This window comes from Apium graveolens, chromosome 4 (assembly GCF_009905375.1).
Source record: "Apium graveolens cultivar Ventura chromosome 4, ASM990537v1, whole genome shotgun sequence".
NCBI classification, from domain to species: Eukaryota; Viridiplantae; Streptophyta; class Magnoliopsida; order Apiales; family Apiaceae; genus Apium; species Apium graveolens.
Window position 1 is genome coordinate 82,441,257 of NC_133650.1, and position 21,195 is coordinate 82,462,451.

Below are 21,195 nucleotides of genomic sequence, written 5' to 3' on the forward strand. Positions count from 1 at the left end.
TTGAACTGGATTACTTGTCATAGCAATAGCACTTTGATTATCACAGTAAATAGGGATTTTAAAATATGTTAACCCATAATCCAGTAACTGATTCTTCATCCAAAGAATCTGTGCACAACAGCTTCCTGCAGCAATGTACTCTGCTTCTGCAGTAGATATGAAAATTGACTTGTTTCTTGCTAAACCAAGAAACCAATCTGCCTCCAAGAAATAGACAGCTTCCACTTGTGCTTTTCCTGTTAATTTTGCATCCTGCAAAATCTGCATCTGAGTAACCTATTAGCTTAAAGTCTGATTCTCTAGGATACCACAATCCCAGATCAGCTGTTCCCTTAAGATACTTGAAAATTCTTTTCACAGCTGTTAAGTGAGGTTCTCTTGGATCTGCTTGAAATCTTGCACAAAGACAGGTAGCATACATGATATCAGGTCTACAAGCAGTTAGATAGAGTAGCGAGCCAATCATACCTCTGTAATCAGTAATATCTACTGATATACCAGTATCCTTATCCAGTTTTGTTGCAGTGGCCATGGGAGTGGATGTACTTGAACAATCTTGCATTCCAAATTTCTTCAGCAAATTTCTGGTGTACTTGGATTGACAAATGAAAGTGCCTTCTTCATTCTGCTTGACTTGAAGGCCCAGAAAATAGCTAAGTTCCCCCATCATACTCATTTGATATCTTGACTGCATCAGTTTGGCAAACTTCTTGCAAAGTATGTCATTTGTAGAACCAAAAATGATATCATCAACATATATCTGCACCAAAAGTAACTCATTTCCATGGTTGAGGTATAACAGTGTTTTGTCAATAGTTCCTCTGTTAAATCCACTTTCCAGAAGAAACTGAGCTAAAGTCTCATACCATGCTCTTGGAGCTTGCTTAAGGCCATAAAGTGCTTTATCAAGCCCGTAGACATGATTTGGAAATTTGGAATCTACAAATCCTGGAGGTTGTTCAACATATACTTCCTCTTCCAATTCTCCATTGAGAAAAGCACTTTTCACATCCATTTGAAAGACTGTAAACTTTTTGTGAGCAGCATAAGCCAAAAATATCCTTACGGCTTCCAATCTAACAAATGGTGTAAATGTTTCATCATAATTAATTCCCTTTTGTTGAGAATATCCTTTTGCAACCAGCATTGCTTTATTCCTTGTAATTATGCTATCACTATCAGTTTTATTTTTGAACACCCACTTTGTACCAACAACAGATCTGTTCTTTAATCTTGGCACTAGGGTCCAGACCTTATTTCTTTCAAATTCATTTAACTCTTCCTGCATTGCTTGCACCCAATCAGCATCTTGAAGAGTTTCTTGTACTTTCTTTGGTTCAGTCTGAGAAAGAAAAGAATTATAGAGACATTCATTTGAAGTAGTTGTTCTAGTTCTGACACCTGCATCAGGATTTCCAATAATTAAGTCAGGTGTATGTGATTTAGTCCACTTCCTTGCAGATGGAAGATTTTCTCTAGAACTGGATGCTCCCCCATGATCCATGCTGTCTTCATCAACATTTTCTGATGCTCCCCCTGAAATTATGCTCTCTGAGTTGGATCTTTCAGAATTTAAGTTTTCAGAATTATCAGAACTTGGCTCGTCAGAACTTGATGAATCAGAACTTGAAGAGCCAGTTGAATGTTCTGATGCTTCTTGAGATGAGGTTGTATCTTCAGTATGCTCCCCCTGCACAGGTGCATCTTCCTTTGGCGTAGTCACCACAGTTTTAATAATATCAGAGTTTAATCCATCAGAGTTTGCAATATCAGGATTTAGACTGTCAGGATTTACAGTATCAGAATTTAAATCTTCATTTTCAAATCTCAGCTGATCATGATCATTAAAATCTTCAAGTCCAGTAATCTTCTTATCATCAAAGGAGACATTGATAGATTCCATGACAACCCTTGTTCTTAAATTGTAGACTCTGAAGGCTTTTGTGGAAAGTGGATATCCAACAAAAATTCCTTCATCAGCTTTTAAATCAAATTTGGATAGTCTTAAGAACAAAACACTTGCATCCAAATACATAAAATACTTCAGATTTGGCTTCTTTTCCTTCACCATCTCATATGGTGTATTTCCATGCTTGTTAATGAGTGTAACACTCTGAGTAAAACAAGTAGTCTGCACAGCTTCAGCCCAAAAATAGGTTGGTAGCTTTGCTTCATCAAGCATAGTTCGTGCAGCTTCAATAAGCCCTCTTTCCTGTTTCCACTACTTAACAAATTCTGAGTTGTTCTGCCAGAGTTAGTCCAAGTCCTGATAATCTCTCTTTCCTTTTCTAACTCAATTTTTAGAGATTCATTCATTTTAAGTACTTCATCCCTAACATAGATTACATCATCTCTATCTTTCTGAGTTTGATGGAACATGACTAACTCTTTTTCTAAATAATTATTCCTCTTTTTACAAGCAAGATTTTCAGAAGTTAATCTTTCACATGTTAAAGTTTGATCTCTATAACTAATGAACATGATTTTAATATATCTTCTCAACTCATTAATGTCATCAGTATGAAAGGCATAAGTAGTTTGAGGTACCTTTAACTCAGCAGCTTCAGAACTGCTATCAGCATTTGCCATCAAGGCATAGTTCTCCTCACTTTCAGAATTTGAAGTGTCTGTCCAGCTTTTCTTCTTTGTGACAAGAGCCTTGCCTTTGTCACTCTTCACTTTCTTGCAATCAGGAGATATGTGGCATTTCTCACCACAGTTGTAGCATTTGACATTTGTGTAATCTCCTCTGTCAGACTTCCCTCCTTTGCCTTCAGTTTTTCTGAAATTCTTCTTATCAGAACTTGCACCTTTCCTGGAAAACTTCTTTCCCTTCCTGAATTTTCTGTATGCAATCCTTGTGATTCCTTTCACCATAAGAGCACACAGCTTCATCATCTCTTCATCAGCATCCATCTCAGGTAAGCTTTCAGTTTCTGAGTCATCATCACTATCAGAACTTGATGACTCAGTATCAGACTTTGTGATGAGCACTTTTCACTTGCTTTTCCGTGAGGTAGCTGCTTTGGGGGATTCTTCCTCAGCCTTAAGAGCAATTGTCCTTGACTTTCCTCCTTTCCTCTTGCTTCTTTGTTCCATCTCAAGTTCATGAGTCTTGAGCATCCCATAAATTTTATCAAGAGTTGTTTCTTCAAGATTATAGTTGTCTCTTATAATTGTGGCCTTCAAATCCCAACTTTCAGGAAGAGCTAACAGGAATTTAAGGTTTGAATCTTCAAGATCATACTCCTTATCAACTAGTGACAAATCATTCAAGAGTTTGACAAATCTGTCATATAAATCAGTCAATGACTCATTAGGCTTTGAGTCAAAGTGTTCATACTCTTGAGTGAGTATAGTCTTCCTGTTCTTCTTAATCGAATCTGTTCCCTGGCATCTTGTCTCCAAGGCATCCCATTTCTCCTTTGCAGTATTGTAGTTTATTACCCTGTTTGACATTACATTATCAATGGTACTATGCAGCAAGTGTCGTACCTTAGCATCCTTAGCAATTGATGCGATATCTTCAGCAGTGTAATCACTCTTCTCCTTTGGTACAGACTTTGCTGCTTCACCTGCAACTACAACATCGAGTTTGGTTGGCTCGTGAGGTCCTTCATTGATTCTGTCAAGATATTCTGGATCTGTAGCTTCCAGAAACATAGCCATCCTCACCTTCCATATGGGATATTCAGATGGTTTCAGTATGGGAACTCTGATAGCCTCATATCGACTATGGATTTGAGTCTTTGGAGGTTCTTCAGTTTTGGTGGGCTTGGTTGGAGTTTCAGCTTCGGACATGATTGTTTTTGGATCTTAAACTGTTTGTGTGTTAACAGATAGGCTCTGATACCACTTGTTAGGTCACACACACTGTAGAAGGGGGGTTGAATACAGTGTATATCACAATTAAATCGAATTCAAAGAACACAAGTAACAGAAAACAAACTTTATTAAACTCTGTTACAATGTGGAATTGTCCTCTCTCAGTGATGAATAAATATCACGAGAGCTGCTAGGGTTACAATGAATATTATTCTCGATAATGATAACACTTTTAGTGTAAACCCTATGTCTGTGTTTATATACTACACAGTTACAAGATAATCACTAATTGATATGGAATATAATTCTGCTTCCTAAAATATATCAATCAGTTATCTTTTCTTCCAAGTATTCTATTCTTCATAGAATTCCTTCTTCATGCATATCTCTTCTTGCGTTTGTCTTAATCTTCTTTCCTTTCAATCAGCCGCCTTCCCTATCTGAAAGTCTTCTTAAGTCCTGATATTATCTCCTGATAAATATCTCCTGAACCTTAAGTACTGATAACTTAAGTTCTATCTTCAGTATAAGTGCTGATTACCACTTAAGTACGGATTTATCCTGTTTAAGTAAGATCTGAAAACTAAACACAAATCATATTAGATATGACATTATCAAATATATCTAACATAGATGAGGAAATCTATATGGAACAACCTGAAGGGTTTGTTGTCCCTGGAAAAGAGATAAAAGTCTGTAAATTAGTGAAATCACTATATGGTCTAAAGCAAGCGCCTATGAAATGGCCTGAAAAATTTGATGAGAATGTGCTGACAAATGGCTTTAAAATCAATGAATGTGATAGTTGTGTGTATTACAAGGAAAACGAGAAAAGCTATGTCAAGGAAAATGACAGCGGTTATGTCATGATGACATTGTATGTAGATGATCTACTTATTGCCGGAAGCAATGATAAAGTGATCAAATCTACTAAGGACATGTTGAAATCAAGCTTCGACATAAAAGACATGAGACTAGCAAATGTTATTCTAGGAATTCAAATTTATTAGAACATCAGAGGGTCTCGCATTAAGTCAACCCCATTACATTGACAAGATCCGAGAAAAGTTTCTTAAGGATGACTTTGAGAAAGTTAGGACACCTGTGGATATGACTTTACATCTATCCAAGAATAAAGGTGTAGGAGTCTCCCAAGTGGAATACTCGAGAATAATCGGAAGTCTGATGTACCCTATGAGTTGTACAAGACCATAAATTGCATACTCAATTAGCATGTTGAGTAGATTTACAAGTAATCCGAGAGCTGATCCCTGGAAAGCAATCATAAGAGTACTGAGGTATTTGAGGGGAACTCGAAATTATGGACTGTACTATGGTAGATATATAGCAGTATTAGAGGGATATACTGACGTAAACTGGATATCTAGCAAGAAGGCATTAAAGTCTACGAGTGGCTACGTATTTACACTAGCCGGAGCGGCAGTATCATGGAGATCCTCCAAGCAAACGGTGATAACAATTCCACGATGGAGGCTGAGTTCGTGGCACTAGATAAATGCGCTGAAGAGGTTGAATATCTACGCCAACATCTAGAGGATATTCCAAGATGGCCAAAGCCTGTGACTGCAATAGGGATACATTGTGATAGTCAATCCGCTATTGGCAGAGCACAGAGCACGATGTATAATGGAAAATCATGTCATATACGACGACAACATAGTTCCATTAGACAATTAATCTCAACCGGAATTATTACCATTAACTATATATCGTCAAAGGATAATATCGCGGATCCGCTAACCAAAGGGTAATTAAGAGAAGTGGTTGAGAAATCATCGAGAGGGATGGGCCTTAAGCATATTGCTTAACGGCATCATGGTGGACACCTAACCATTGCTGTTTGGAGATCCCAAGAACTTGGTTCAATGGGACAAAAAAATCTTGATGACCAAATCACTGTGGGGGTAACCCCTGGCCTGTTCGTATGATGGGAAACAGTGAGACTCGTAAAGTACGAGGTTAAGCTTCTGAGCTTTTAATGATCTTTCGATGAATACATGGAGTTCAAAATGTTGAATGCATGGAATTCAGTTGAGTAAACGCGGGTTACTCTATAAGACAAAGATCACATATGTGGGAGAGAAGTGGGGCCGCTTCAAAGGAGAATTGTGAGGCACAATTCTTTAGAAACTCCTGCAGAACCAGGACGATGTTCCATGACCAAAATGGACATACTCATGAGAGCTGAACGAGTCAGAAAAGATATAGTGATAAGTATATCACCGTTTACACAAACGGTCGAACAGTTCAAGGACAAGCACGTCTACTGTATACCAGTAAAGTCGGTATGTTTACTCGAGCGAAGGTTCAAGGCTCTTTCTCTACCTATTGTATGCTATATTTGATCGAAGAAATTATCACCAAGTCAAATCTTGTATCTGTCTGTCTGGTGTGTGCTACTAAGATCACTAATCTCACCCATGTGGGGGATTGTTGGAAAATATGGGTATAAGTCTCATATTGGTAAATCATATTTTGAGCATTATGACTAAAAGATGTGTGAGATATGATGATATTCTCTTAATAATGGAAATTATTATTTTCCATTAGAAATTGGCTCAAATATTGTGGTATAAATTAATTTGATTTTGTTTCAGATTAATTGATATGATGTATGTCTTGATATTTATTTAATCTGATTCTGTTTCAGATTATTTATGGAATAGGGTAACTTGCAAGTATTACACCGATTCCATAATTAATGATATTTAATTATGGAAAAGAGTAGCGCACAAGTCTATCTACACCTATATAAACACCTCTAGTGCGTTAGAGTTAGACACACCAAAACCACATTCACCTGTAAACACAAACCCTACCTCTCTCTCCTCTGGTGATAATTTTTTGTTTTGTTTCAAACTCGCTGAGAGTGCTTTATACATCACTGCAATCCGTTTTATCCTGAGAGCCTTTTCGCTCGCTCACGACGGCGAGGGCTAATAAGCTTCAAGGAGACAGTTCTGCACTGAACTCGGATTATATCGTTCTCTCCTCTTTTTCTGTTACTCTATTTGTTCATTTTGTTCACACATATATATTGGTTTGTTTTTGCGGAGATTGTACAACACAGTTTTCCATTGTACTAATGCAATTTCAAAATTTGAGGGCAATCTTGGAGGATCACCATCCCTGTAAATTTATTACCTCATACCATGAATTATTTATTGTCTGCAACCCCGACATTTGTTCTGAGCAAACATCGTCTTAAGAACAAGTTTAATTTTACAAAGAAAAACAATGCGATAGAAACAGTATATTTAAAATGAAAATGAATATCTTCTGATCTCGTGACATTGATCACGCAGGTCACTTTTACTCCCTTGCTGTCTGATATTAATTGCAACCGCAAAACTGTACAATAACAAGTTATGGTTTTGGTTTCAACAAAAAAAATGTCCAAGTATACTGGCCATCTATAATGATATGATCTTCAATCTATAGAATTGTGTTGTCGTTAATCACTTGAAAGGAGATTCTGGATCATACAAAATTCGGGAGCAACCGCCCATTTGTGAAGTTTACAACAGTCTCCGGCTGATGCAGATATGGCCGAAGACTAAGAAGGTCTTTCTTTTACATATTTTCATCTACAGAATAAAGAACTGAATGTCGTAACTTCAAAATTAAAGTAACATTCCCGGAGCTATTAATACAGGTAATCAAATGGTAGATATTCCCGTCTATAACTATATAATCAACATTCAACAACATTACAACATAAACTTAACACTAGGGAAGCAAACTGATTCAGAACTGAAAACCACCAAGAAACCACCATTCAAAAAATGTTTTACCAAATCTGACCATATGTATGGATGAGACGAACATAATAGAGAAACAGAGGTGTACCAAGCTAAAAACAAAGATAATCATGAAAGACCTCCTCTATGAAAATCAAGAAGTTTTGTTAAATTTGCACTTTTTATTTCAATCAATAACAAAATTTCAAGGCAGAAGAGAGGTTTTAAGTTTTAACTTAACAAAAACACTTCAAACATACACCCCCCTCATCTTTTTCAAGTACATCTCATCTATACAACTGGATTTCCAGACAGTTTTATAAGTGACAGTTTTGGAGTAATCTATGGCCAGGCCAGTTTCCATTTCCTATGAAGTATATACTAATAAGAAAAGGATCAGTTGGTTCACCTCTTGTACAGTGTGTAGCTTCATCCCACCTGCGTGATGGATATTAATTTTGTCTAATTGGGACGTAATCTCATCCCTGAAATTGGTTATAGCTAAACAGAAATGCACCTACAGAGACAGATTTGGCTATTTACATTGCATCGGCCGAAATTTATCATCTGACAGGAGTGAACTGATCAGAGTTTCCAGTCTCTTTGCTCCAGGGGTGGGCCTGAGAAGTGTTATGTTACCCACAACAGAGCAGGGATCAGAGCCATTTTCCCGACTTCCTAAGCACCACCCACCGGGAACTATCATACCTTGACCCCGAGACAAGAGTTCAGAGTCAATCTTATCGAGCACTGGATCATCTCGGTGGAACTTTCTTGCAAACGGCGCATTACTGTCAACCATCTTATTCATGTCATCAACAGTAAGGTAGTGGGGATGCTGCTTTGGGGGATTGTCCCATGATATGAAGTGCAGGTCACTATTTACAGTTGTATTGCGAAACTCACGAGCATTACAGACCACAGTGTGAAAATAACCTTCCGGGGAGGAGAGAAAATTTGCATAATACATGAGTACTGTTCGGGGTAAGTTGTCCCATCCCCATATGCAGTAGTCAATGAAAGGCCGAGAAAGAGCCATCCAGGCAGATCCTGAAACAATAAAAAGATATACTATAATACAAAGCTACGTAACCCAATGCTCTCTGTAAATGGCGGTAACAACATCAACTTATGCCATCATAAATAGTAACTTGTTCCCAAATGGACAACCAGATTAGCATGTCTCTATACTCAAAGCAATGAAAAGTTTGTAACCTGATCAATGATCACAAGGAAGCCTCATTGAACAAAAGGTAAAAGTCCAATAGACTTCTCAGATTCAATCTTAAATTTGCGATTTCTTACACCGCAAAACTCATATTAATGAAAGTTATCCTGATAGGTATTTATCAATACTCTTTATATTTCAAGTAATATCCCCTCATTCCAAGGCAAATAAAGCAAACAGAACAATGACAGATGTCTATCTTTCCTTTCCTCTTTTTTTCCCATGCATCTCTTGGTGGTAGTATAAAGTCCTCAGCCTAAACTCTATAGTGACTTCTTTTTAACGGAAGAAAAATTCTAAAAAAATAAAATAAATATAAACAAAACTACATATAGAGTATAGCGGATGCTAACTAGTGAAGCTTGTATAATTATATAGCCGTTTCAGACAGTACCTTGATAACTTATATTATCCCATATGCGCACAAAGATTGAACATAGCAAATAACATTATCAAATCAACATTCCAATTTACTTTACAAACACCTTAAGTCAACTGGTACTGCTATATGCAATGGCAATCTAAATCAATCTACAGAACTGTAAACAACACTATTCAATGATGTTCACCACACCACTCTGACATCTCCTCTGCTTTGTTTATTTCGCTAATTTAAATAATTTAAAGTGTAAATCTTTATCCTCAATATTAGCTATGCGATTCTATCACACACTTTGCTCACAATTTTCCTCGCATTATAATCTAAGAAAATCATAGATATGTGTGGGTAAAAGCCTTTAATTTACAAAGCCAAAATTTTAATTGCAGTGGGGTCGATAAAGGTTTTCCTACAAGTAGATCCCTGGTTATTTTACGCATGATCGGTTTGTACAGTTTGTAATCTTACTTTTACAGACTATTGGTCACATTGTTCTTTTGATCATTGATATCTTTCAGCTACTGAATCTATTCGCGTAGACCGAAACCTGGCAATAGAGTTTGTTTATCAGAGTCATGGAGACCAGTTTACCGCCTGCTGTTGACATTGAGTATTTCCAATTAGTGGGCATATCTCTTAGAAACGAATAACACCAACCATTGGCAGGCCTACTGCTAGAAGCTTGTAATAAATTATAAATTATCTGAACTAGGAAAAGGTAATGGGACTTGACAAAAAAAAATGTAATGGGAGATCAATATCCTGGCAGTTGGTTTTTCAGTAAGTGATCAAAATTTTTGACAGCAGTTGGCAATAAAAGAAGTGGACAGAAGAGCTGCTTCGATAAAAGATGTTAACAAAAGAAATTGATCAGAAAATTTATGGACCGAGTCACAGAAGATTCTCTGGTGTACAACACACGTGGAAATGGAATGAAAAAAATCTAATAGCAATGGCTACTACAGTCCTTCAAAGTTTTGGTTAAAATCCCTCATCAAAGAAAGGGAAAAGATGTACAAAAAAGACTAAAACTGCTGATGTTTATGAATGTATATAAGACAGGAACCTCCAAGGCTGGTAAAATAAATAGTCTGCCACATATCATATTCTCTGGCCAAAGATAGTAGCACAAACAATTTTAAAAATTATGGTGCCAGTATTGATAACGAATTAAATTGAGGTGAAAGAGGAAATCAGGAAGGCAAACCATTTAAGGCAAGCTGGCTTGGGAAGACCAAAACTAGCATACAAGCACCAAAATTAGTAATTCAACTGCAAAACTGAATTTTGTCACTTGTAGAACATTAACTATATTAAGCAAAGAATCTCCCAAATACCTGTAAATAGCTTGAACGCAGTTGGCACACTTCTCCGTTGTGTAATCCAAAAGACATCACTCTTCTTTGTCATATACAGCCCCGGATCAACAATTACCGGCTTTGCACGCTGACTCCTTCATTGATCACCACAATCAACAAAATCAACACAAATCTCAACCAACAATCAATCTAAAAGTTTCTCGATTCACAAAATCCAATCACTTACTCTTTCCACCCAATATCGCTAGTATGATCAATGAAATTCAAGTCCCGTGGCAAATATGAAAACGCATCAAGCAGATCTAATGAACAAAAACATAACATAACTCAATAACTCACAGCAATTACATCTACAATCACAGATAATATAGAATCACATAACGAATTATCGAGAATGGGGTAGAATTGTACCGTCTTGAGTAACGAGAGGATAATCGGAGGCACTAAGATTAATAAACCAATCCCAATCACCGCCTTCTCGAAGCAACAAAGCAGCAGCATGAAGAGTATTAGCAACCATAGTCGGACCGCGATAAGTAACAAGATTAGCCTTAGTAATCATTCTAACATTACCAAATTGACCAAAAATCGAAGAATTCCTAACAAACTCAAACAGATCAATCCTCTCAGTCTCCGAAGACTCGGCATCGAGATGCACAATATAGCGATTGTGAGGATGGTAGAGGGCGAGTAGAGTGCGTTTAAGCATAGAGCCATCACCGTTAGAGCCGGAAATGAGATAAGCGAGACGAGGAGGAGGGGGGAGAGAGGAGATAGGGAGAGAATGGAGTTTGGATTCGATGAAAATAGATGAAGAAGAGGAGGAGAGGGAGAGAGAGTGGAGAGAGAGAAGGAGAGAGGTGGAGGAGGGAGAGAGAGATGTGAGAAAGAGAAGGAGAGAGATGGAGAGAAGTGAAGTGAGGGCTAAAGGGAAGATCCATTTGCGTTCGGTAGTGTGGGGGTGGCGTAGGTGCATATAGAAGCTTCGGAGCTTCTTCATTTGCTCCCACACGGTCAGGGAGGAGGTGGGTTGAAAACTTGAAATCAGAAGTCTCGAGTTAGCAGAGTGGATGATGTGCAATTGCAGCAATATTACCAAAACAAAATATGTTGGTTTGTGTGTGTGTGTCTTCAATCTTGAATCTTGTTCATTATTTATTACTCACATACTGCTCACTGCTTCAACCAATCTAACTGTTTCTTACGGTCTTTTTTATTTTGGGTTTCTTAATTGTAATTTACAAGATTACAAGGTGTTAAATTTGGGACGGAACGAAATTTTTTTGAATAATTAATATATATATTTAATTTAATATATATTAAATAAATTAATAAATATTATTTTTAAAATTTTAATGTACAAAATATACCTGAATTCGTGTATCTAAATTCGTAACTATTGTAAATATTACTAATATTAGTACTAAATTCATAAAAAAATTATATTTTTGAGGGGCACACATTCAAAATAATTTTTTTTACTACTAAATATATAAATATGTAATTTTTTTCATAAATTTTAATACTAATTTTACGATTATACCGGAGTTTGGGGTGGCGGCCGCACCCGCCGGCCACCCCGCCTCCGTCCCTGTGCAGGGTGAAAAATGAAAATTGAAAATATACTTTGACTAAATTGCAGTTAGGTGTTGGTTTTACAAAACAAAACAAAATTACAAATGTATAGTGTTTAAATTTTGTTTAATATTAGATAAAAAAAACATTTATGATTTTTCCTGTCAAAAGAAAAACATTTGATATTTGCCATTCTTACAATAATACTAATAGATTCAAAATTTAATTGCTCCATACTGTTGAATATATTTGCGGTACATATTCTCAGATGTATTATACTCGTAAATAACTAAATATTTAAAAACATACTTTCTTTTAAAATACAAAGTTAGTTAGGGAAAAAGTTAAGAAATGTGTAAATATTTTGCATTGAAATCAACCCTCTAACGACCAAATCAATTTTAGTTAGCTGTAAATAAGGTTTTTAAAATATAAAAAAAAAACTAATCATAGTTAAATTAACAATCATATAAGGTTCTAGTTAACAATTTTTGAATGTCAGCGTTGGTTAAAATATATCAACTGCCTGCTAAGTACAAAGAAACCACCCAAAAAAAAAACCTCTCACACAGTATTCATGTGGCGATGATCTGGGAACGACTGTGCTGTGCGAGTCTCCTCACAAGAATCCCTCAACGCAATACAAAATAAGACGCAACAGCTGTCAATTGTAGATTATTATCAGCTCATCGTTCCTGGTAGGGTTTACTTTTGTTACAAGGTGCTAATGTATCTATCTTACTAATTCTCAATCACATTTTAGTTTTGTATTACTTGCAGCACCTAACTTTGTTCTTGTGCGTATTACTTGGTGATTCCTTAAGTTATTTCAAGATAAGTTCACTTCATCATACTTATCTTTAAACTAATGAATCGGCAAACAATATTATATGATGTTGATCATTGAATCTGCTTATTATATTATATTATATGCATCAACTACAATTGCAATCATGCAAAGCCACCAAGTCAATAACTGACAAAGAAAGTGTCACTATTGAAAAAAATTTTGCAAACCAAACTACATGGAAATAAGAGGCATCAAGAACATTCTATCTGAACTGTGCCTAAATTATAGAAGCGGCTAAGAATATTATGTGTATGTTGACCATTGGACCATCCGCAATGCACCGGCCCGTGTCCAAGTATTTTGGGTCCCAGCAACAAGCCATATGTGCAAAAATGGGTTTTGTATTAAAGTTGTCCCATTTCCTCCAATGCCCAAAGTCCGGGTCCTCATTTTCTATGTTCCATTTATTTAGTTATGTCTATATAGTATTTAATAAGTGTTAGAATTTTAAGAATTTATTTTGATTTTGTTTAATAATATAAATTAAATGGTAAACAACTATTATAAAAATAAAATACATAATTAAAACACTTGAATTACATAGTAAAAAAATTACAGGAATGTGAAATACATAAAATTAAAAACATTACATAATAAATTAATTACGAGAATTATAAACTGTGAGATATGCTCGATCAAATTAGCTTGTAGTTGGCAATGCTTCTGCCTGTCACGAATTCGAACATTATTTTGAATATACCTTTCATAAGGGGCAAAAGGTTCTTCCTGTAGAATTGGTTGTAACAGACCATTTGTTCTATCATCGTAAGTTGGTAGCGGACCAAATGGAATGGCATATGTGTCTCTCTCGTCCTCGACTATCATATTATTTAATATGATACACGCTCTCATTATTTTAGCGAGATCTCCTTTGTCCCAAAATCGTATTGTACCACGTATAATTGCGAATCGTGACTGTAACACTCCAAATGCTCGTTCTACATCCTTTCGTTGGCCTTCTTGGTATTTTAAAAATAATCTTCTCTTGTCTCCCTGGGGACGTGAAATTATTTTAATGAATGTTTCCCATTCAGAATATATTCCATCGGTTAAATAATATCCCATATTGTAATTGTGACCATTAACATTGTAATTTACTTCTGGAGCACGACCAGCTAGCACTTCATCAAATACTGGTGACTGATCTAACACATTTATATCGTTGTTAGAACCAGCAACTCCAAAAAATGCATGCCATATCCATAGGTCCGACGAGGCAACTACTTCAAGCAAAATTGTCGGAACCCCCTTATGACCACTCGTGAACATTCCTTTCCATGCTTTAGGACAATTTTTTCATTGCCAATGCATGCAATCGATACTACCCATCATACCGGGAAATCCGCGATCCTCTCCCATCTTTAGTAGTCGTTGTACATCATTTTCGTTTGGCTTTCGTAAGTACTCATCCTCAAATATCAAAATAACCTTAGTTACAAACTTCTTCAAGCATTCAATTGCGGTTGACTCGCCAATACGCACATAGTCATCAACAACATCTACAGATGTTCCATACGCTAACATACGCATGGCTGCAGTATATTTTTGTAAAGGCGATAGACCTTTTCTTCCCAATGCATCAACCCTTTACTGAAAATATGGATCTAAATTTGAAAGAGCATCCACAATACGAAGAAAAATATGTCTTCCCATTCGGTACCTTCTCCGGAATGTCTCAAGAAGATATGTTGGATTTTCTGAAAAATAATCCCCCACTAGACGATCATGGCCCGCTTCACGATCTCTGTTTATCATTCTTCGTTGCGAGGAAGATGAGCCTTCTCCATAGATTTGATTAAAGAGTTGTAGTCGGCGTTCTTCCATTGAATTGTCGAGTAACAACTCTTCAATGATTTCTTCAGCCTCTACAGAGTTGTAATCCATATTATACACTTTGATATTGATTGTGAATGTTGAAAATGAGTTATGAAATGATGTAAAACCAAGTAGACATTATATTGATAATTAAATGAATAGATTCTAACGGCTATTACAAAAAGAACAAAATAAATAATTCCAACGGATAGATTATAAGAAGAAAATGATAAATAATTCCAAAGGATACATTACAAGAAGAAAATGACAAATCATAAATTCCAACGGATACATTAGAATAAGAAAATGACAAATAAAAACTTTCAACAACAACTTCATCCTTGATTTCACTTCAGAAAGCAACTTGGCATGCATCCCCCGTTGATCATCATTCATTATAGTTGTATCAGCCATCAAGATCCTTAAATCTAGATCCTTTTGTCGAACATCATTCAATTTCTCTATTAGATTTAATTTTCTAGTCGTATCGGCCTTCAACTCTTCATACTCATCCTCTAAATTTTTTTTGCCTTTGTCTTTCCCTTTCCCTTTGCCTTTCCCTTCTTAGCCGCATTTCAACCTATAGGACGAACATGATATTCAGCAACATTCTCATATGTCTCATCATTCATTGACGATGAATAAGCTCTGGAACCACTCAATTTAGTTCTTTTTCCACTTCCACAACTTGAACTCGGTGTTCTCCACTTTGGCATTCTTCGGAGCTCGTTCCAATGCTTGTCAAAATTTGACTTCTTATTGTAATTACTTCTGTGGAAGACATGAGCTGCTTGGATTATGTCGTCCATGTTTGAACCACTTCCTACACTTCGTTCAGCTTGATCATAACACGCCCCATATCGTTGAGCCCCTTCATTTATTCGCTCCCATCTTTTTTTCATAGCTATAGCTCCTCTGCTTATAACTCCGGGATTAATTTCCTCACAATACTGACGAATTCGTTCCCAAAATGCCTCACTTTTTTTATATGTACCGGTTACAGGATCAGTAGATACATTCAACCATGCGCTAATTAAAAGTTTATCTTCCTTCCATGTCCACTGAATTATACTTTCTCGCACATTTTTAACTTCATTAACATCATCATTAAGATCGATAATGTTAGTAGTGTCGAAAGCAGAAGCTTGTGAGCGTGGAGAATTTTCATTACTAATTGCTATTTTTTGGGTTCCAAATTGTGGAGGTATAGTTGAAATTTTTTGGACAAACAGAAATTGAGAATTCTGAGGGAACGGAAAATACTGATTTGGAAATGAAAATTGAGAATTCGGAGTTTGAGGATTATAGTTTGGATTTGATGGGTTTGAAAATTGAAAATTATTGATGTTTGGATTTTGGACATACGGAAAATAAGAATTTGGAAATGAATATGGATATTGAGTATTAGAGAATTGAGAATTTTGAGGAGTTGAATTTTGTGGATTTGAAGATGAATAATTGGTTGGATTCATTTTTTTGCAAGAAAATATATACAAGCTTAATTTTTGGAAGAGAGTGAAGTGTGAATTATTTTTTGATGTGCTTGGTATTTATAACAAAAAAATATTAGAACGTTAGATTTTTAAAAATATTTTTAACGCACATATTAACGTTACAATTTCTAACGTATGACTTTATTTTTGCAATTAAAGCTGTACAATTTATAAGTTAAAGCTGTTGAGGTGTACACCTGCACTACAGGACAAGAAAAAGGAGAGCAACTTTTCAGAGTTTGTTGAGCCCAAGTTGGCGGGCTCCGGACTAGCCAGTTTTTTACTCCAACGCAGATAAGGGAAAATGGATCCGTTTCACACCAACCAATGCGGCACTCGGGCCTGCATTGGAGGTGGTCTTATAACCCCCCCCCCTTACCTCTCTTCACTAAAATGAAACATATCTTATTTGCATCCAGAAGCAAGCATCCTAGTCCTGTTAACTAGCAAATAGCGGATCTATTGCTGGGAGAAATAGAAAATGCTTCTAAATGAAGAACCTAGTAGATTAGCTGAAAATTTTCTTCCAGGGATTCATCACAGTGTTGGGACTTGGGATATTCTTGTTCATGAGAAACATATTGATCAGGAGCATTAAGATGTAAGGGTAAACTCCAAATCACAGTGAAGTGATGTAACTCACGATAATCAATGTGCAATAAAAAAATTTACAAGAACAGATCATATATATGTATAATAGCAACCCTGCCACACTGCTAATAACTTAGTTATGATATAATATCAAAACCGAGAAGAAAACAAACTGGATCTACATTTTATATACATTTATGACCAAAAGCTTGTTATCGGCTTTTCAATCACTAATGCAAGTGCTGCCTAAGGCTTTCACATAATCACTAAGACCTTCCTAATCTAAGTGATCCTAATTCACTGACCAATTCCCGTATTCTAACGAAAAATTTAAGAATTTAAACAGGATTAAATGATTAATCACCACCTTAATTTCACTACCGAGAGTGATTAAGTATATTCCTATACTAATCACAAACTAACATATTGTTAATCCTTAGATATATTGATTAGGCTATAAATTAAGTTTTCTTTTCCAAGCCAACCTAATTTGTCAATTCAATTTCTAAGCTTGATCATTCCTAAAAAGCGTTGTATACAAATCAATATAAACAATATATATGAACACCAACAAAGAGAACCGAAAAATAATCTTATATAATAAACAAATGTCTATTAAAGGCCTAAAACGAGAATCAGTTCAACATCAAAACCAAGATTACTAAACACAAGAGTGGAGACATAATAGCAAGTTTATAATAAAGAAAAGTAAGAAATAAAAACTCTAAAATTTGATCTTCTCAATGCTTCTCCTCTTGAATCTTGTTTTCTTCTTGTGCTTGTTTTTCCTATTTGTTATGTGTAACCTTTGTCTCCCCTACAGTCACGTACGTGTCTTTTTTTTCTCAATATTTTTGTTGGAGAGATAGAAATAAATGAGTAATTGATATCACTGATATGTTAGTTATATGTACAGATATTACGGGGAATAAATCAATTAGTTTCCTGAAATCCTGAGATTCATTTCTTGTGTGTTAAAAATAGAATATCTTGTACAGAGTTAGATAGTGTTGTATTCCTGTACCAAGCCTATATAAAGGCTCTTTTACTATCAGATTAATGTATCAGACCTATTATTCTGATCTATATGGTATCAGAGCTTAGGCTGGAGCGCTCGTGATCCACTCTTCGATCCATAAATGGGTTTTCGAGTGAGGGGGAGTGTTATAATAATGTAAGATCCTGAAAAGGGTCATTTTCTAACACCTTGAGGTTTTAAAGTGAACGATTCCTTGACATATATAATATAAAATGACTTTTATATCACAAAACTTAGACTAATATGTACATGTAACTTAACTTGAGATGACATATTACAAAACACAACAAAAAATAATACATAACAACATAAAATGTTGAATATTTTTTCTTATTTTTTCAAGGCATTTATATATTTAAGGTATTGTCATTATTTTTCTTTTTTTTATATATTTTTTTAGAGAATGACAAGCAAAACACTAATTGATATACAATAAAATGATCCTCTGAAATTCATGCTAAGAAAGTACGAATCAACCACAACAATTCCCGAGAACTAAAATATGATCACAAGTAACACATCAATCACACCTTATTACTCCCTCCTCATTTTTACTTTGACAAATAGGGATCAAAATCATATTAGGTCAATAGAGGATATATATCAAAATCATATCAGCAAATAAAAGAATCGCTAATGTTAGATTATATATGCACGATATTTTATTATAAAATAATGTAAGTTTAATTCAAAGAGCATTTATCATATTATTATTCATCCAATGTCATATATGTCAAGAATGGTCTAAAACAAGTGCTAACGATACAAATGCAATCCACACACGTAAGGATACGAATAAAAGAAGCAAAAGATATGTGTAAAGGTTCAAAAGCTCGCGTGGTGTCAAAAGATAGTCAATCTCAAGTCACAAAAAGAAAATTATAATACATCTACCTTCTACTCAAAATATGAAAATCAACGTATCTTGCACATATTTAATGTCCTTTTAATTACCTAAGACATTAGATCAGTTTACTAGCTTCAACTTGATAGTGAAGGTGTATGCAAAAGAGCATAACATAACACCTCACAAACAACAGTATCAAGAACAGGGGAGGAACTAGGGGGGATCGAAGGGAGCCCCGGTCCCCACCAACTGCGGAATAACCCCAAAATTTTAATATAAAATTTTAAAATTTACTATCAAAAATTTTTTTGGTCCCCCTAGATTTAAAAAAAAAAATTGAAATTGAGAATTGATTATACAAAATTTTATTGATTTTGTTAATTATTTCATTCAAAATAATATTGATTAGATGGAAATCATGGAATTTGTTCATTAATCTTAATAATTAATAAATAAACATATAAAATAAAGATAGTACAATTTGAAACAAAAAAAAGATGCTTAAAACTAAAGTCTAAAAACAGAACATACTTGTTCAGTTGTTCTTCTCCGGTCCCAAAACCCCCAATACACACTATACATACAAGTTACAAAATTACAATCCCTAATATCATCTCTCTTTATCTACTCTACCTTTGCATCTAATCCGTAAATATGAGTAAGAGAAAAGAGATTACATCCTATTTTCAACCCAAGAAGAAGCAAACAACTACTTGTGAAGATGAAGAACCTTCTGCCGCCTCAATTGAAGTCACTGGAGATGGAGTTGAGCCTCTGATTTTTGGTGGGATAAATAGAAACTCCGAGCAAAATCCTCAAAAATCCAGAGATTGTTAATGAAGGTATTGATTCTAAGAACACTGATGAAATTATTGATTTCAATTCGTTAATACGTGATCCTGGTTTGCGGAAATAAATTGAGACTTATCATCCAAATAAAAAAGATTTAATTAGGAGAGTATACATTGATCTTGACCCATATCAACCTGTGCAAGTTTATCCCTTCTCTGGTCCAGAAAATTTTCCCCGTCGATTTCAAAAGAGTTAGTTTGATAAATTTCCTTGGTTAGAGTACTCCCCAGAAAAAGATGCAGCATATTGTTTTTATTGTTTTCTTTTTGCTAAAAATCCATTAGGAAGGTGTGGCTCGAATACTTTTACTGTCAAGGGGTTTAACAATTGGAGGAAAGTAAACAATGGAAAAGATTGTGCTTTTAGATGTCATGTTGGGAAAGGAGATGGTTCTAATTCAGCTCATAATTTTGCGGCTAAATGTTATTATAATCTTAAAAATCAGCCTTGTCACTTGGAGAAGATAGTGGAGAAACAAAGTGCAGAAGAGATCAAACGAAATCGAATGCGTCTTAAAACATCGATAGATGCAATCAAATGGTTGACATTCCAAGCTTGTGCATTCAGTGTGAACTACAACATTATGGGTTAGATGTTCCGGTTCATCCAGATTTGAAGAATCTGTCTACTCTTGGTGATTTATGTCATGGATTGGTAACTACAGGGAAAGCTAACATGTATCCATTAGTTGATAGACTATTAAGGCTTGTCTTGACTCTTCCAACATCTACTGCAACATTTGAACGAGCTTTTTCTGCTATGAAAATTGTGAAAACAAGTCTTCGCAATCGAATGGAAGATGAATTTCTTAGGGATTATTTGATAGTGTATATTGAAAAGGAGATTGCGGATACCATTTCTGCCGAGGAGATCATTGATTCTTTTTATTTGATCAAAGAAAGACGTGCACATCTCAAATAAATCGGTATGTTTTCTACTTTTATTTATTTTGGTCCTCCCACGTTAGATTACTGGTTCCGCCCCTGATCAAGAACAAAAGATCACTTAGCACGAGTGGATATATTTAGCTAAACTTGCAATAAATAATGCATCAACTACTTGATAAATGACTAACAAAGTATCATCTCTATCATTTTTAAGACTAAAATTATATTTTGATTTTTACAATTTTTGGTTATTATTCCTTAACCTTGTACTATCATGAACACATCCCAACACTTAAGTAATGCATCTTAAATGACTCTAAAAGAAAAATAAGATGAATCATGTGAAACCTACAAATTAAATTGCAAAAACATGAAAAAAAAACAAGTCTACGAAGAAAAGAAAGAAGTACTCCCCTAGGTGTTAGGTGCTTCGTTAGAAGGTGTTTCTTGATGAAAGCATCAAACATGCATGCCATTTGCTTCGTCATTCTTGATTGATTCTTTAACAAATGTCTTTGGCCTGGTTTTAAATGGACAACTTGCTCTACACTCTCAAGTGTAGGTTGAAACTCCATAACACGTCGTTCCACTGTGTAAAACCGACGTATGTGATACTATGGCACAAACCCATACTAATGATCTTGCTGCACCATATGCATACCAATCCAATATTCCCAATTAATCGTAGGTTGTCAACTGTCCCCCGCTTTTAGATTGATTTTGCTCTAATCAAA

General features: G+C 35.4%; 2 protein-coding genes across 2 annotated transcripts; both read right to left on the minus strand.

Moving 5' to 3' along the window:
* Window positions 1-7,289: 7,289 nt before the first annotated feature.
* LOC141718117 (beta-glucuronosyltransferase GlcAT14A-like) lies at window positions 7,290-11,703 on the minus strand. The gene is made up of 4 exons (XM_074520484.1): window positions 10,924-11,703; window positions 10,739-10,814; window positions 10,531-10,646; window positions 7,290-8,636 (listed from the first exon to the last, which is right to left on the minus strand). Exons 1-4 carry the CDS (start codon window positions 11,510-11,512, stop codon window positions 8,122-8,124), a joined length of 1,296 nt encoding a protein of 431 aa, XP_074376585.1. The 5' UTR covers window positions 11,513-11,703; the 3' UTR covers window positions 7,290-8,121.
* A 2,530-nt stretch (window positions 11,704-14,233) lies between these two features.
* Window positions 14,234-14,821, minus strand: LOC141718685 (uncharacterized). The gene is made up of 2 exons (XM_074521066.1): window positions 14,598-14,821; window positions 14,234-14,522 (listed from the first exon to the last, which is right to left on the minus strand). The coding sequence occupies exons 1-2, from the start codon at window positions 14,819-14,821 to the stop codon at window positions 14,234-14,236; spliced, it is 513 nt and encodes a 170-aa protein (XP_074377167.1).
* Window positions 14,822-21,195: the final 6,374 nt, after the last annotated feature.